This window comes from Scylla paramamosain, chromosome 3 (genome assembly GCF_035594125.1).
Source record: "Scylla paramamosain isolate STU-SP2022 chromosome 3, ASM3559412v1, whole genome shotgun sequence".
NCBI lineage: Eukaryota > Metazoa > Arthropoda > Malacostraca > Decapoda > Portunidae > Scylla > Scylla paramamosain.
In genome coordinates, this window is record NC_087153.1 from 10,117,694 (window position 1) to 10,134,876 (window position 17,183).

General features: G+C 36.5%; 1 protein-coding gene across 4 annotated transcripts in view; it reads left to right on the forward strand.

Moving 5' to 3' along the window:
* The window catches only part of LOC135090095 (rho guanine nucleotide exchange factor 18-like), a 175,981-nt gene that overhangs the window by 153,735 nt on the left and 5,063 nt on the right, over positions 1 to 17,183 (forward strand). For all 4 annotated transcript variants that reach the window (XM_063986435.1, XM_063986452.1, XM_063986425.1 and 1 more), the window contains exons 14-28: positions 825 to 884; positions 5,941 to 5,996; positions 6,286 to 6,374; positions 6,720 to 6,824; positions 7,286 to 7,528; positions 8,769 to 8,993; positions 9,151 to 9,305; positions 10,274 to 10,406; positions 10,771 to 10,928; positions 11,057 to 11,160; positions 11,597 to 11,781; positions 12,320 to 12,491; positions 12,838 to 13,096; positions 13,306 to 13,489; positions 13,908 to 14,067. In XM_063986435.1, the coding sequence (XP_063842505.1) occupies positions 825 to 884; positions 5,941 to 5,996; positions 6,286 to 6,374; positions 6,720 to 6,824; positions 7,286 to 7,528; positions 8,769 to 8,993; positions 9,151 to 9,305; positions 10,274 to 10,406; positions 10,771 to 10,928; positions 11,057 to 11,160; positions 11,597 to 11,781; positions 12,320 to 12,491; positions 12,838 to 13,096; positions 13,306 to 13,489; positions 13,908 to 14,067 (2,288 nt within the window). The remainder of the gene's footprint in view (positions 1 to 824; positions 885 to 5,940; positions 5,997 to 6,285; positions 6,375 to 6,719; positions 6,825 to 7,285; positions 7,529 to 8,768; positions 8,994 to 9,150; positions 9,306 to 10,273; positions 10,407 to 10,770; positions 10,929 to 11,056; positions 11,161 to 11,596; positions 11,782 to 12,319; positions 12,492 to 12,837; positions 13,097 to 13,305; positions 13,490 to 13,907; positions 14,068 to 17,183) is intronic.

Genomic DNA, 17,183 nt, shown 5'->3' on the forward strand with positions numbered 1-17,183 from the left:
TATATATATATATATATATATATATATATATATATATATATATATATATATATATATATAATTAAATGTATATTAGTGTCTAAATACCAGCACAAGTCTAAAATAGTGTTATCTCGACATGTCGTGACATCTGTCCATCAGTTTGGCCCTAAATCCTGTGACAAAAACTTGTGTCGCATGAAATTGTACCCCTCTTCCTTGCGTTTCTGTCTTAAACTTCATAGTTGGTGTTACTAAGGACAGCAGTGCCTGTTTGCCAAGGGCTGAAGGCCACTCAGATGCAGGTCTGTCCACTTTCTCACTAACATTGAAATGTACGTAGTGGCTTGAAATAGCAAGGAATTTAACATTGTGACGAATTTAATGTTTGCCTGATTGACAGTTTTAACATCCCACAGGCAGTGAGTGTGCATCAGACAGGGTCGTAAGTTTGATCTTTTCACAAGTGTTACATCCGTATGGAGAGCCACGTTGTGTGTGCAGTGAATTAGTAGGATGTTGTAGTCTTGGACACTGTTGTCTTCCATGAGGACTTACACGCATACTACTTGTTGGCACATATCCTGTGTTTCCACCCAATATATTCCGCTTCATTTACATCTTATTTCCTATCTTATTTGTGGTTGCCTTTTATTACTCACTTTATAGTATTATTTTGTCCCGCCTATTAATCTATATTCAATTGTAACATAAATATATATTGAAATCTACAGGCATTCTTTCATATTTTATCTTTGTGTCCTGAATCTTACTTTCCATATTCGCCGTGTCCTCTCCGTGCCCCATGATGACCCCACCCTTCACCGTGACTGCCCTCCCTACAGCAAAGTGCAGAGCGAGGAGAAGGAAGCGGAGCTACTCCCACATGAAGCCCCGGATGCCAAGTAAGTACCTCATTTTGTTGTAATATTAAGATATGAGTGGTTGAGAGAGAGAGAGAGAGAGAGAGAGAGACTTTCTCTTTAGTTTTCAAAGCTAATGCCACGCAGAGCAAAGAGCGAGAACACACTGTTTAAGGAAAAGATGATAAAAGGTGAATTTATTTATGAACACAAGGAGGAAAAGCACCACTGGATGATAGCAAATAACTGGTTTTTCACTGTTCTCCCTGCCCTGGCTGCTGCGCACATTAATCTCCCTGTCTTGTTTGCATTTTCCTCAGATTTTCTTCATCTAAGTCTTGCCCACCACACAGAGTTTGCACCATGTTAATATGTTCCCTAGACCAATTACAGTTCCCTCAAAAGCTACAAAAACCTAACTATATCTTTATGTTAAGGAGAGAGCTGTGTTTTGATATTATGGGCCATTGACTAACAACAGTTCCTACTTATGTAACAGACTACGGTCAAGAAATAATTCAAATTTACCAGTGTTGCATGCACTAAGTCAGCTAACAGGACGCATGCACAGGGTGTTGCTGTGCACTAAGTCTTTTTATTGTGCATGCGTTAAGTGTTGTGTGTACTGGTATTGTTACCTTTTTTTTTTTTTTTACCAGTTTTTATTCACAATCTATGTAGATTGTAGAATATAAGAATCAGCAGCATATACTGATGGTAGAATGGCTGTGGCAGGCTGATGTCACAGCCATTACGCAAATGTCTTTTTAAAAGTATCTGTTCGTGGAAAATTAAATCCAAAAACATAATATACCTATATGCTGTGAAAGTAGCTCAAGATATCAGCGATCCTCAACACTACTTTTGAGAAATTAAAGCATTATTTCAATAAGAAGTGTCTTTTGTATTGTTTTCCATTGATGGTTTTTATATTGCTTTGGTGTGTTGAACCAGTGTAGCTATTTTGATAGGTGGATGTTTTTGGACATATGGCAGGTGATGGACAGGATGGAAAACAAACCAGCAAGTATTACATCAAGCAAACATGAATAGAGAAGTACTTAAAGAAATTAGATGCATCTTTGAGAGTGAGGAAACCATAGGGAAAGAACGGTCAGAGATTCTTGTGCTGTCAAAAAAATAAATAAATAAATAAAATCCTATAGGTAAAGACACACACACACACACACACACACACACACACACACACACACCAGGAGACCATACATTCAGTGTCTGATAGGTTTTTACCTCTGCATTGAATGCGTTTCTTGTTAGAAGCAGTCAGATAATTGACATATCCCATGGAGAAGAGAAGAGACCAGGTCGGTCTGCTACTGTTGATGGTGGTGGTTAGGTTTTATTACTATTGTGAATTTAAAGAAGGAATGAGAATATCAGGACTCTCTCTCTCTCTCTCTCTCTCTCTCTCTCTCTCTCTCTCTCTCTCTCTCTCTCTCTCTCTCTCTCTCTCTCGTACCAGTCACCAAATTCAAGCTACGAATACAATGATCGTCCCTCGTCAGTCATTAGAGAATTATGAAAGATTTGACCCTTATGGATGGTGATTATAGGTGGAAATAGGTTTATTACTGGAATGCCACATGCAAGCCTTTTTGCGGCTTCCGTTATTTTCTTAAGTTCTTAAATATATTCTTTTGTTCAATCCAGACAGTCAGGCGTGGAGGGCGGCAGGCAAGCCTTTACCTTTATCTTCTGTCATCCTGCGTTTAATGGTAGGGTGGCCGGGGGGAGGGAAGAAGTGGCCTTGTGGTTTGTACAGTACAGTCACGTCAGTAACCTTTATAATCGGCAATGTGTTTAGAGGGTATGTTTGTCTTTACCGAAGAATACATTAGTTATCCTTAACGGGCAGCGATGGTGAGGTACAACAAAACTAATAACTGCACTGCCCAACACAGTGCTGTCAAATACAATGCAGAGAAAAGAGTCTAGAGGGAGATATGTCGCGGAGGATATAATGTCTGAGAGATATCAGTGTGTCTTATTTATTTATTGATGTATTCGTTTTTTTGTAGACTTGCTTTTCAATTCGCGTATGCCAAAACAAAAATAAAAATAAATGAAAACAGTAACAGTTTTCGACCATATGGGGAGAACGCGTACCGCATGGCCTAGCCGTCTGGCATATAACCTATACTCTCTGTGGCATTTCGCTTAGTCGATGGGTTCGACAACAGCTGACGGGGAACCTTGGACAAAGGGCAAAGTTTCTTCATTATAGTCACTCCCCTTTTAACTTTTATTATGTAAGGTGTACTGTGTATAAACCCCATCAATTCATAAATCTGAAAATCATATAAAACAACTGAACTTCACTAGGCTACAGCCGTCAGTTTGAACATCCATTGTGTCTAAGTACAGGAGATAGCAGCGTTTCTTGGAACCGATCGTACTCCCCCAGTATCATCCTTTTATTCCACGAGGTTATCTGTGGTATGTCGATCTTATCTCTTACACTTGCATTAAAGATTGCCCAGTTATGCCATAAGCTTACGTTTGATATCAGTTCCAACCCAATCCGATAGTCTGAGTGGGATGATTTTCTATATTTACTCAACGACCATAGTATTAGCCTTGTTTCCGAGTTTCAGACTTAATTCGTACTTAATGATAAAATAGACGCAATAATATGAAGTCAGTGAAGGTTGTTATCAGTTGACATGGAGAGCTGATAATGCGTGGCCGCCTGTGTTCTCCGGTGTCGCCCCTTTCAACAGCAACAGGCATGCGGGGGTGTGCCGTCTCCGTCCTGCAGTTACTTATGTGCTGTGCAACAACGCCTGGAAGACAAAAGTGGATCAACAGAAAGTGTCTTGAGAGAAACTATAGATATTGAAAGTGAGAATAGTATTTCAGATCTGACGGTGTATATTAATTAATGATAAAATCTGGCGCTACAATAGTTGTCTAGTCATAATTCCAAGAGACGCAATTACTCAGTTTCCAGTCTGTGATATACTAAATATAACACGTGTGTATGTGTGTGTGTGAAAGTTCACGAATTAGAGTTCATTTATTACAAAAATACTACTGACCATTGGTTTATACCTAGAATCTGAAAATATATGTTGACAAAAATGGCTCACCGCAAGATTGGCAGCATACGATCGAAGTTTGGAATTTCACGAAGCATGAACGATCTGACGCATTTGTTCTCTGACAAGAGTAAAAGTGACTCTGAAGCAACTGACGACACCATACTGGAGGATCGGTCTAGTATGAGATATGAAAAGAAGTCCTTGAGAATGAAACGAATACGTCACAGTGGCAAATTCGGCAAGCACCACTATAAAAATGAGCTCTCTGTCTCGTGCAAGGAAAGCAATGAAAAGGAAAATGTCAACTTCCTCGACGTTCTGGATTGGACTACGAATATCACCAGCGATATTGACAGAAATAGAGACAATTGCATTAAAAAGGGGAAGCCCAAAATCAGGGAGGAGAAAAGGCACGAAAAAGAAAGAGAGAGAAACGAAGGTAATTCCACTTTCCACTCACATAAACTTCCGGATGAGGTAGACACAACTGTCCCAAGGAAGACTTCGGCGTTGTCATGGTCGTCCGATAGCCACCTTATAAAAGAGCTTATCTACGACTCTGAACATGAAATTGAGTAAGTACTCGTAATAAATCTCAAGTTCTTAGAAACAATAAGTACAATACGATTTTCCGTCACACATCAATCAGGCTTCCTCCGCAGTGTGGGAATTTGTGTGCATGTCAAGCACACGATTTCTCTCTCTCTCTCTCTCTCTCTCTCATGCCAGGCACTTGGTGGGTTTTTTTTTTTTTTTTATGTACCAGAAATCTTCAAGGTCATGAATTATGAGGTGAATTGTGAACTGGCGCCATGAAATACGAAACGGTTCGACTCAGACCAAACTTTTAAGCACAGTTCAATGCCCATGTGTGTGTGTGTGTGTGTGTCAATGTACAAGATTTACTCAACGCTGCTTGTTCAGTTCACTTATTCTAAGTCCCACTCCACTTTCGCGTCTTACCACCAATTGTGTGTTTTTTGGTTCGGTGGGTGAAGGTCTGTGTCTCGGTTATGAAAGATGAATGAAGAGAGGTCCAGATCGGAGTGTAAGGTGAGGTAAGTGGTAGTTTATGAGGCTAGTAATGAGAGACCTCGAGTGAGATGTCATACTGTTTCGAACCTGTCAGATTACAGAATGTAATCTGAATGTTGACGAAAGTGTGGGATGAGGTGAGAAACACACAGTGAGGAACCTTCAAGTAAGAATACTAAGATTTATCATTAACAGATAAATTGTGAAATAAATGAAAACAACTTCAAGTAAGAATACTGAGATTTATCATTAACAGATAAATTGTGAAATAAATGAAAACAGAATTGGTTGTTCCATTGGTTGGATCAAGGCTAGAGTATAATACATATATACACAGGTGGTGTTGCCATCCCAGTTATATGTAAACATATTGGAGGTATTACAATGGCAAAAAAATAAATAAATAAAAAATTATATATATATATATATATATATATATATATATATATATATATATATATATATATATATATATATATATATATATATATTAAAATAACAAAACAAAATTATGATAAGCTTTAGGGAGAAAATCATGGATCAAGGTATGTAATAAAAGGGAACATAATATTAAAGATTTTTATCTATATGTGAGAATGCATCAGAGAAAAATGCTTTACAGAGGAGTAATGAAAGAACAAGAGGAAACATTTAGTTTGTAGAAGGCAAGTGTAATTAAAGCCTGGAGTAGTCAAACATCCAAAGAGAAACACATTAAAAGATGGTCTGGAGGTAGTATGAGTAATGAATTTTAAGGAATTTATATAACTAGATTGGGTAAGTGTAGGACTACAAAATTACACAATTCGGTAACTGTAAAACTAATTACATGAATGGGTGACTGTAGAACTACAGAATTACACAAGTACAATTCAAATTCATTACTGCAGATAAGCAGAGACAAAACATATGTTGTAGACTGTAATGTTTAAGAGCAACAACTAAGGTAAGTTGATTTATTGTTACTTAAAATATTGCTGAAACTACTCTTTTTTTTCCAGCATTCTGGAGGTTAACTCTGCATCTATGGAATCATTAGATGAAGGTGGCAATGAAGGTATGAATAAATTGTTCCAGTGATACTAATACTGTATGTTTTATATCCATCAGTACTTACTCTTCAGACTCAAAATATTAAATGTCTGGCAAGGTTGCATATGACAAACAGAAAACCTTCAAATGACAAATATTGATCAAGATTGCTTTTAACAAGATTGCTGTAATTGAAAACCTTGAAATGACATACGAGTATATTGGCCAAGGTTGCATGACTTTCAAAATTGTCTGATGTGTATGTGCATGTTATCAATGCTTACCTTCTGTGTCATGTTGTGTGCTCCTTTCAGAACCTGATTTAGATGACATAGATGCTGATCCAGAGCTGAGACTGCTGGACAAGGAGCCAGAGCTGTGGGTTCATACTGTGGAGAAAGAAGTAAGAAACATACACTTTCCAATAAGCAAAAATATGTCAAATCTTCAAAAAAAATCAGATTTCACCATGAATTATTTAATAGTACATATTTGGATTTTAGGGAGTCCAATAATGTAACAGGAAAACATGCCTGACTGTAAGTGCTGTATTCAAGTAATTGGAGTTGTTTGATATTACTTTTTGCTGAGAGTCAATTATTGATATGAACACTTATAATCAAGCTGTTGATGAAACTATAAAACATCTGTTGAATAATTTCAATGAAGAACACGTCTTTTCTTATTAATATATTAATATGTAGTGACAATATAGCACTGCAGAATGTTAAGATTTGATTTATTTCAGGTTGTGGAGCAGCTGAAAGAAAAAGAAGTTAAAAAACAAGAACATATATATGAGTTAATCATCACAGAAAAGCATCATTGTCGTATGCTGAAAGTCATGCAGAAAGTAAGGCTGGGCTACAGCATTTTTAAAGTTTTAGTAATAATAATCTTTTTATGTAATTTCCTACTGATACCATTTAATTTTATTGGAATTTCTTTCCCATCATATTGTAATAACTGCATTAAAAAGATTAATCACTAAAAGTATACTATCTTATATTTTATTAGAGCATATAGGTGTAGTAGGTTTATGTGTCGGTGAAAACATTGCCAGAAGGGATTGAATGACAAGGATCATTTGATTTGATCCAATCTGACACCTGATCTAACATTTACAACCATGGCTTTCATCTGCTGTACGGCTTAGGATTTTCATCATTGTATTAGTTGTAAGACTGCAATGAACATAGTTTGGTTACTTTTAAAATTACAACTTTAAAATCTTGTGATAGTAAAGAAATGAGTGTTTTCACTAATTCAATGGACACTGCTGTGCCTTTGTGAAAAGTGACTTCTCTGTTTCAGGTGTTTGCTGAAGGAATGGCTCGTGAACTGAACATGCAAGAGTCAAGAATCAAGAGAATATTCCCCTGTCTGGATGAACTTATAACATTACACTGTTCATTTCTCTGGAGACTGAGACAAAGACAGAGAGGTTGCAAGTACATAGAAACCATTGGGGATCTCTTGGTCGATCAGTTCACAGGTGATAATGCTAAGGGCCTCAAGGATGCATATGGCCAGTTCTGCTCCCAGCATCAGGATGCTGTAAGTTCTGTGTTTCAAAGCTTCTTGGCTTGTCTAATAATTATATTGTCTTACATTAGCTACCTGCCTCCTGTTTACCTGGGAAGTTGGTCAAGGGCATGGTTATGTCTAAGTCTCCACTTGTTCCCTCAGAAACATTTCATCCTTGCATTTCTCTCTCTCTCTCTCTCTCTCTCTCTCTCTCTCTCTCTCTCTCTCTCTCTCTCTCTCTCTCTCTCTCTCTCTCTCTCTCTCTCTCTCTCTCTCTCTCTCTCTCTCTCTCTCTCTCTCTCATATTTTACCTTTATATTTTCAAGGGATTGTCATCTTGTGCCTGCATCTCATCATCATCCTTGACATCTTATCTGTCATTCACAGATAAAATAAAACATCTTGGGAAACTACATTTTACTTCTGCCACCAGTTCTACAATTTCTTTTATCCAATTTGCTCATGTTCTTTTTCTCTTTCAATTGGACTTTACTAGTTCCTCCATTGTACAAATCATATAATTATAGCTGTGTGTGATGATAAAAAATTTTATCATAATAACTGATAAATGGACAATGATAATCTCATCGGCAATAACCAATAATCAATAACTGACAATAAATTTATCGCCCAATAAGGTGATAACCGATAACTCAACAAATCCAGAATTCCAATACTAGTGATAACGATATTGATATTTGAAAAAAAATTAATAAATCCAAATCTTTATTTTTATCTTAGAATAAACTTATAAAAATCTTAGAAAACTTCAAATTCAATGTTTATCTTGTCTCGTCACAAATGAAAAGTGCTGTTTTAAGTAAAATAACTATATTTGATTTTGAAAGTTTAAAACTTCAACATGCTCATGTTCCAAAAACTAAAATGATCAATTATCGCTTGTTTGGAACCAAAAGTATCGGTGATACCAATGAATTGACAATGTGGGAAAAATAATTATTGGCTAATCAATAACCTGATATCGTTATCGCAATTATTTATCGCAATAACATCCACCTATGCATATGATAACTAAAGTCAGAGGGACACTGATATTTATACTTAGATTATCCATCATTTAATGCCTTTCCTTCCTGTATGCATATGCGCTGCACTTGAAGTATCTTGGAGTTAAGTTTATGGTTTATACATTCATTTAGGAGAATAGAACTCATAGTCTAATATAGAATGCAACATGCACAACATATTCTTCTTTTTGCAAATTACCCATTTTACATAGAAATGTCCATCATTCTTTTTTTCTCCACAGGTTTCTTATTACAAGGATATGCTCAAAACTGATCGCAGATTCCAAGCTTTTATCAGACAAAAATCTGCCCATCCACTCATGAAGAAGAAAGGCATCCCAGAGTGTATATTGTTCGTGACACACAGAGTCACCAAATATCCACTGATGCTTGAAGCACTAATGAAGTACAGCAAAGATCAAGAGGAGGAACTTTGTACACTAAAAAAAGCTTTAGATTTAGTAAAAGTAAGTCTTTGTTCCAAAATTGTGTTATTTGATTTTAGTAGTTGTTAAAGTTTTATCTATGCTGGAAGAAAGCAGATCAGTGTCACAATATGAAAAGGAATATTATTCAAAATTACTGTTGAACTAATTCTACTAATGTTTTGTTGTAAATTTACAGGAAATTCTCGTGAACATCAATGCTCAAGTTGCTGAAAAAGAAAGGGAGCAAAGATTATTAGAAATATACCATAAGATAGATGCCAAGTCTTCTGCTATATATAAGGATCAGAAATTCAAGAAATCTGACTTTTTTTCAAGGAGTAGAAAGCTCAAGTAAGTAACAGTTATGTAGGTGGTGTATTTGTGCGCAAGTAAGATTCAGGTAGATGATGAGCAAAGTGTTTTTTCTTACATTCTGCATGAGATGTATTGTTTTTTAAATTGAGAAACATGGCCATGAACTTGAAATAGATCAAATCAAAGATGGTGAGGGTCATCATGGTAGTGACAGCTTGGATGGATTTCCTTGATGGTGTAGTCAGTGGAGATAAAGAATATGTCAAGAATATGAAGAAAGCAATGAAAGAAGTGAAGGGTTTGGCTACCAGAACTTGAGGAAAGGGATGACAGGTAGAAATAAATTAACCCATGCAGTGTTGTGCTTTTGTCAGAGATAGGGGTCTTGTCAGGTTGCATTTTTTTTGCATATATTATATTTACCCCATAAAATGAGAAAAAAAAAAGTTTCATATGTATATTATTCACTTGCCGTAAATTAAAGTGTGGCTACCATACAATTTTGATTCTTGGAATTTTTCCCTCCTCAGAGCTCACAATATGAGACTAGGGATGTGGAATTCTATTTTTATATTTTTAAAGTCATAGGAAGATGGAAATACAGAAGCAGGCAGGGAGACTGTATACAAGAAAGAAAGGAATAAAAAAAGAAAGATTTTGCAATTTCTAGTCTTCATAATGTATGGAGGTGACTTTAGAACAAGAGGAAATGTCTCAATGATTACTTGATCAGTGATTGAGAAAAGATGCACCAAATAGCAGTGAAAAGATTAATTTAATTTAAATATCAGTGTGCTCTTTCCACAAGGGGCAATAGAGCTAAGAGTGTGAATGATGTATGTATGTGTGGTGCTTTCTCAGGACTACCCTGTGTGAAATTGCCAGGCTGGTACATAGATAGCTAAATCATTGTGCTACATTAATGAACATCTTCATTATTCTAGGGTAGACACATGAAATATGGTTTACTGTGTAATGCATTAATTGACACACTTTGTCACCAGGTTTGAGGGTTCAGCAATGCTAAGTCAACAGAAAGGAAAGCCAATTCAGGTACAAGTTGTGGTTCTCTCAGATTTGGTCTTCTTTCTCCTGGAAAATAATGGAAAATATTACTTCTTTTCTCCAGACTCAAAGGTAGGAATTTTTCCATCAAAGTATATAATCAGTTATCTAGTTGTAGTCTGCAGGATGTGATTTTTGTTTTTATTAATAAATATAAATCATGCATTGGTCTTGATATTGCTAAAAAACTTTCCAAATCCACAAAATACAATCTTCATTCACTGTGTTTGTGTATATTAGTGATTGTCCCAGTTTTATATATACAAGATGTGTTAAGCTCTTTTGTTTCACCCACCTCTCTCTCTCTCTCTCTCTCTCTCTCTCTCTCTCTCTCTCTCTCTCTCTCTCTCTCTCTCTCTCTCTCTCTCTCTCTCTCTCTCTCTCTCTCTCTCTCTCTCATTGTATGAATTTACTAAAAAGTTCTAACCCTTTTCAGCAAGCTGGTGTCATTCCTCTGGGAAAACTTATTGTAAGGGAAAAGGCTGGTGAAGGGTCAAGAGTTATCTACCTCATTTACTCTAAAAATTCAGCAGAAATGTTTGAGTTTGAATGTAGTCATCCTAAGGACAAGAAAATATGGATTGAATCAATAAGGTAAAAACACGTTTACTATTAGTTCTGTCTAATAGTTATAATGGTATCTGTAAGTGAAACAAATATGTTAGCACAATACTTATCTTAAAGTGAAAAGTGTTGCTTGAAATTCAATTTTCCTCACACAGAGAAGCAATAGAACACCGCCCAGATGAGGACGAGCTTGGAGAACACACTGGTGAATACTCCAAGCTGCAGGAAGCCCACACAGAAAAAATCAGAGATCTTACTGGTAACAAAGATCTGTTTATTTACTTTACTACTTCCAATCAATCTCTCACATTCATTCATCTGCCTAGATTGTAGTATTTCATTTAAAACTAGCTCCTGGTGGAACTGGTAATTATTTTATACTGTATGTAATTATATCTTCTCTAGGATCACATCACCTACCACTCTTGACAGAAGAAAATACATTGCAGGTTTCCATTGTATCAGATTATTGGCTGCTAGTTTTCAGGATGTTTCTGTACCCCTCTTTTTTTTTTCATTTATTTTTATATTCATGGTGTAAAAAAATTGGTAGGCATTTCTACTGTAGTTTTTTTCTTCCTCTCTTCTCTAAGCTTAGGTGATCAGTCTCTTATACTTGTGGAGGCTTAGTAGGCCAGCCCCAATCACGGTGGTGCAAGAAGTATCCTTCATTAAATTTTCCAATATATCTGCAGGTTTTCTACAACACAAGGACAAAGAGCTGGCAAGATTATGTGAAGAGAGAATGAGCATAGTACTGGAGCTTCTGGAGCTGCTGGGATATGATGACCTGCCACCTGCCCCTCAGTATCGTGCTCTACTGGATGAAAATCAGTTAGATTATAATACTGCAAGAGATCTGCAAATTACATCTCTTACAGTAAGAATTATTGCCTTTATCAAGGTCACAATAATGTAATTACTTTTATGGGTGTCTTTTTCATAAATTGTAAGACTGCTCACTTCTCAAAACTCCAAATTTGACAATGTATGACAAGGATGTAGAAATGAGCAGTAGACTAATAGCATCCTCTGGTGGTTTGCTCCTTTAGAGATGATGGAGACAATATGATTACAGAAATGTGTATGAAGACAGTTGATGTGTGAAAATTATAGGAAAGTAGTACTAGAATACTTGAGAGAAACATAATAAGAGATGGAAAATGGAAAAGACAACATGGCAAAGTGAGAGGACTGGAATGGGAAAAGATGAAGTGTATAACTAGGATTTGATTAAGTCTTGCTGTAGTCATTCTTTTATCATGATTTCAAGGAATAAACATCAGAATTGATAAATATTTGTAATCTGGGTAATGTCCCACTTAGGATCGGTAGTATTGGTTGATAACTGCTGGCTGGCATAGTTTTTAAATGTTGTATGAGAATTAGGATAATTAACACTGTCTGTATCTTTACAGGAAGCACTAAAGTTGGTTAGTGGTGCTTGTGGGTGGGGTACCAACCTTGCTCGGTCAGTCAGTTCTGTTGGAGAACACCAAAGTGAGGCTTACGTATCGCCAAGCTTACCAAAACGTGCTGAAACCTTTGGAGGTTTTGATAACTCAACTGCTGCAGGTCATTCTGGTAAACGTAAGTTCTTCATTGGTAGCATGATTAAATCACTTTGCTAAACTCCACAAACTATTAGAAGCTTTCAGCCATAAATTAAGATACATTAATCTGTTTTATACCCTCTGGTTCATAGTTCGTAAAGCATAAGCTGTACAGAATTCAAAGTTCTGTTATGGTGCAGACTGGATTCTTCCACAAGTGAGGATTGTATGCCACTATTTCCCTCTCTTTCTTTTATATTCTTTCCAAGTATAGTGTTGAGTTGGGGACATGCAGTCGGCTGCTGCCCTCTAGAACTCAATCACAGGCATCCTGTTAGGAATATATGGCATCAGGATACTGATTGAGCTCCACTGTCTTTCAGAATCAGGTGGTAAGAAGAAAAAAGATAGCCGTTTATCTCTTACTTCAGCAGGAACCACAGATAGTGATATTATTGAGAGTCTCAAGAACCGACGACCTTCAGGCAGTACTCTGACAGTTCGCAGTTCCCAAGATAACTTGAGTATTGCCTCTTCAGGTGACTCCATTACTCAACAGCAACAAGATGTGGCAGCCAAGCTTATACATTGGCTCCATACCTCCTTAGTTCTGAGCCAGCATCACCTCACACAGTATGATGTGTAAGTTTCAGATATCTCAGTCTTTTAGTTAATTTGAATGAAAACAGTAGTTTCTATAAAGAATATATATATATATATATATATATATATATATATATATATTAAAAAGGCAACAACATTCATGTTTCATTATTCACTGAGTAAGTATTATACAAGGTTTTGCATCCTGACAAATCTTTGAAACATTTTAACAAATGTTTTTCTTTCAGACTGAGGTCGAAGGTAGTCATTGGAGGTGCTTCAGTTGATAGTCGGTTCCGGCATTCCCAAAAACTAGAAGAGCTTAGGAATATTCAAGAACAAATTAGCCATGAACGAGCTCAGTGGACTAAAGAAAGAGATGCTCAAGAGAAATGGATATCTGAAAAGAAAATTGAAATTCAGAAGAAACAAGTAAGTTCTCAAAACTACAGAAATTGGTAGTGTTTATTTATACAGTTTATAATAGCATAGCTATCTATCACAATTTAAACACCTAACTTTTTACAAAGCTGCAGTTTTCCTTTGTTAAACAGTGTATGCTAATCTTTCTGTGATGCATGTTTAAGGCATGGACACAACACCAAGTTTCCACATGTTTATGACCAAGGTCTGCTCCTGTCCCTATTACCAATCATATTTCCTGAACAACAGAATTACTTAATAGATCACAAGAACTTTCCAATACCAGTACTTTTTACTGCAGACTCCATCCTTCAGTTTCAATTATATACACTTCAGGAAGAATAAATGACTTTATGTACCAAAGCAAGCTATTATTTCATTGAAACATGTAAAGTTTGCTGATCGTATGTTTTTTTTTTTTTTCCAGGAACAACTGCGTTGTGAAGAACAAGACATTCAACAGCAAAGAGAAACTCTATACAGAAAGTTGGAGGCCTTGAAGGCCCAAGGAATTATCCTCAGCCCCACCCTTACTGTGCTGACTACCACTCCCCCTTCTCAAATAGTTCATGATGAACACCAAGCAGGTAGGTTATATCTTCATAATCTGTTGGGTCTCTCTCTCTCTCTCTCTCTCTCTCTCTCTCTCTCTCTCTCTCTCTCTCTCTCTCTCTCTCTCTCTCTCTCTCTCTCTCTCTCTCTCTCTCTCTCTCTCTCTCTCTCTCTCTCTCTCTCTCTCTCTCTCTCTCTCTCTCTCTCTCTCTCTCTCCAGTGGAATTTCTATAACTTAGGGGATATATTATGGACTAGAGATATAAAAAATTTACAAGAAGAGTGATATTTTCTAGTCTCACTTTTCATTTGAAATCCATGCTATAAAGGCTGCTTAGATACCTGAAGAAAGATACAGTTGCTTAACCTGGAGCTGGAAAAAAAATCTGGATTTTTTTTAAGCTTCTCATCATAGACATCTCAGCTCTTAAAGTGTGGACGCTAGAATCCTTGCATTCACAACTATGTGGATATCTGAAAACGTAGGTAGTCCATGAACCTTATTGAAAATGTATGTAAATATATAACAGTGATTATGGTTATGCATTACTGTAAGAAAAATACATGTATAATAGGTAGATGCTGTGTTAATCCAGAGGATCACAGAGTATGATGTCTTTTTCCATCAGTTTTAATAGCCACAATGTCATACATGAAAGAAGGTATTGCATATTGAGTATCTAGAAAAATGAAGAACAAAACAAAGTTAGGAATTTTTATGTATCTATTTATCTATACCAAACTGAGATCCACCTTTTAGTATAATGTGACCTATGTTCCTTTAGAAATGTATTTGGCTTTAGATTTTGTAGGCCCTCAGAAGTTGCATTAATTTTCTTGAATATATATATATATATATATATATATATATATATATATATATATATATATATATATATATATATATATATATATATATATATATATATATATATATATATCAGTTAAAGTAATTGATGGTATAATTGTAACTCACAGTATAGTGTTTGATGTGAAAATATTAAGTCCAAGCCCCATGACAACCTTATATCCACTGTACTGGGCAGTGGGAATGTTGGGGCTGGCTGATACTCTGCGCTCTTTCCATTGGGAATAGAAAAGGCTTGCCTATCATCACTGTACACTTTTGGTGGGAGAAAAAATTACATGACTGGAGAACTATTATTGGAAGATAATTAATTGAACTGAGCAGGAAGTTTCATGATAGTCAAGGCTAAAATGGAGGGTTATAGAAGAGCAACCAGTTAAAAAGATAACTGGATCAGATGTAAGAGGTAGTAGGGTAATGGGGTGTATTGGCAGTGCAAAGACTCTGTTGGATGCTTGTGAGATGTTTGTGGAGCAAGGAAGAATGGTTCCACATGTTAGGGATGAGAGGAGTGGTTGTGATTCAAAGAAACAGATGTAGCCTCTAGGCCTTCTGGGAAAAGTTATGCTGCATCAGGTCAGATTCACTTGTTCAATCAAACATGGGAAAGGGGATGTGGTCTATTGTAATAGAACTAAGCCAGTGCTGGTGTCAGGTTTTGATGCATAAACACCCAGTAATGCTTACACAGGTGACATGTGCAGCAGTGATCAGTGAAGTTCTGTCGTCTGTCTGTTTGTCGTAAAGGCTGAAATGGATTATAATTTAGTCTTGGGGAATATTTGTATGTGGGCACATCTTGTCTCAGGTTGTTCTGCTTCACAAGTAGTCATCTAAGTGTACTAGACAGAAAGATTCATGTATTTATTTCTCTTCTTTTTTTTTTTTTTAGGTATCACTTTTAATGAAGCTCCTGGAGAGAAGTGTATTATAGATGATTAAGATGTCATTATTGTGCAGTGTGTGTGTGTGTGTGTGTGTGTGTGTGTGTGTGTGTGTGTGTGTGTGTTTTGTGTGTGGCATAAATATTGTTAGGTCATTAGTTCAATGTATTGGTTTGAGTTCATACTATAATTCTTAGTTTTTTTTTTTTTTTTTTTTTTTTTTTTTTTTTTTTTTTTTTTTTTTTTCCTCTTAAAAACAGTATTTGAAGATTTTATTCATGATTGTAACATATTTGAAGTCAATATAAGAAAAGATGTTATTATGTGTTGTTATCTGTTTCTGTTGGACAAAGGATGTGGTGTCCTTATTACTCTCTGTCTGTTATAGTATTTATAAATTCTCTGTGTGATACTAGGGCTGGGGATCCTGCACCTTCCCATTCCCAAGTGATGAGAAGCCTTGGGTATGGTGCTAAGGAGCTTGTTGGAGACTTGTTAGATGAGTCGCAGCGGGAACTAAGCAGAACTCAAATGTGCTTTTGTGAGTAAACCCAGCTGTGGGTTCATTCCGTTTCAAGGCGATGTAGCAGTTTTGCTTGGGGGACATTGGAGATGTGTTTACCCCCTGATGTTCCCCTCATGACTGGCCATCTGGGCACCTCTGGGCTTTTAGCTGGGAATGGCACCCCACAAAGTAAATCCATCTCCACCCTAGTCATGGTGGGCCAGGATGGAGACAGCCATAGTTTGAAGCACTGGCTGGTCTGACAATTGTAGGTGCTGGACCAATAATGGTGATGTACAAGTTTACCAGTTTACCTCTCTAACCAGCCATAAACTGTCATTTTCTGTATTCTTTACTTAAATTCTAGATATCATCTGGGCTTGCCATGCCACAAAAGCACCAGTTGGGGTGTTACTTGGCTGCAAGCTCATCTGCAGGCATGTGACTGCTGCAGAGATAGCTACCAGCATGCAACTGCAGAAAGTGTATAATCTAGAATGTTATTTTGTCCCAACTGTTTTTGTCAGTGTGTAATTAATGTTTGTGTTCCACAAAGATTGGTTTGCTGCAGATATTACAGTCAGCATGTTACTTTGTTGTAAATACATTTGTTGGTATCTGTTACCTTACCACAGATGTATGTGACTGGAATAGAGATACCTGTTGATGTTTTACTAAGCCATAACATGTCCTTCCTGTTGGTATAGGACACATGCAAATACCACCAGTCCTTGCCATGAGAAAGTCACACCATGACTGACATTTAATGTATAAATATAAATATGAAATCTGACATAAAATTGAAAACAAACAAAAGGAAGCTGTAACCCAGCTTATATTATATCAGCTTTAGAATTTCCACTGACCTTTATTTTTTAAATAACACCACCAGTC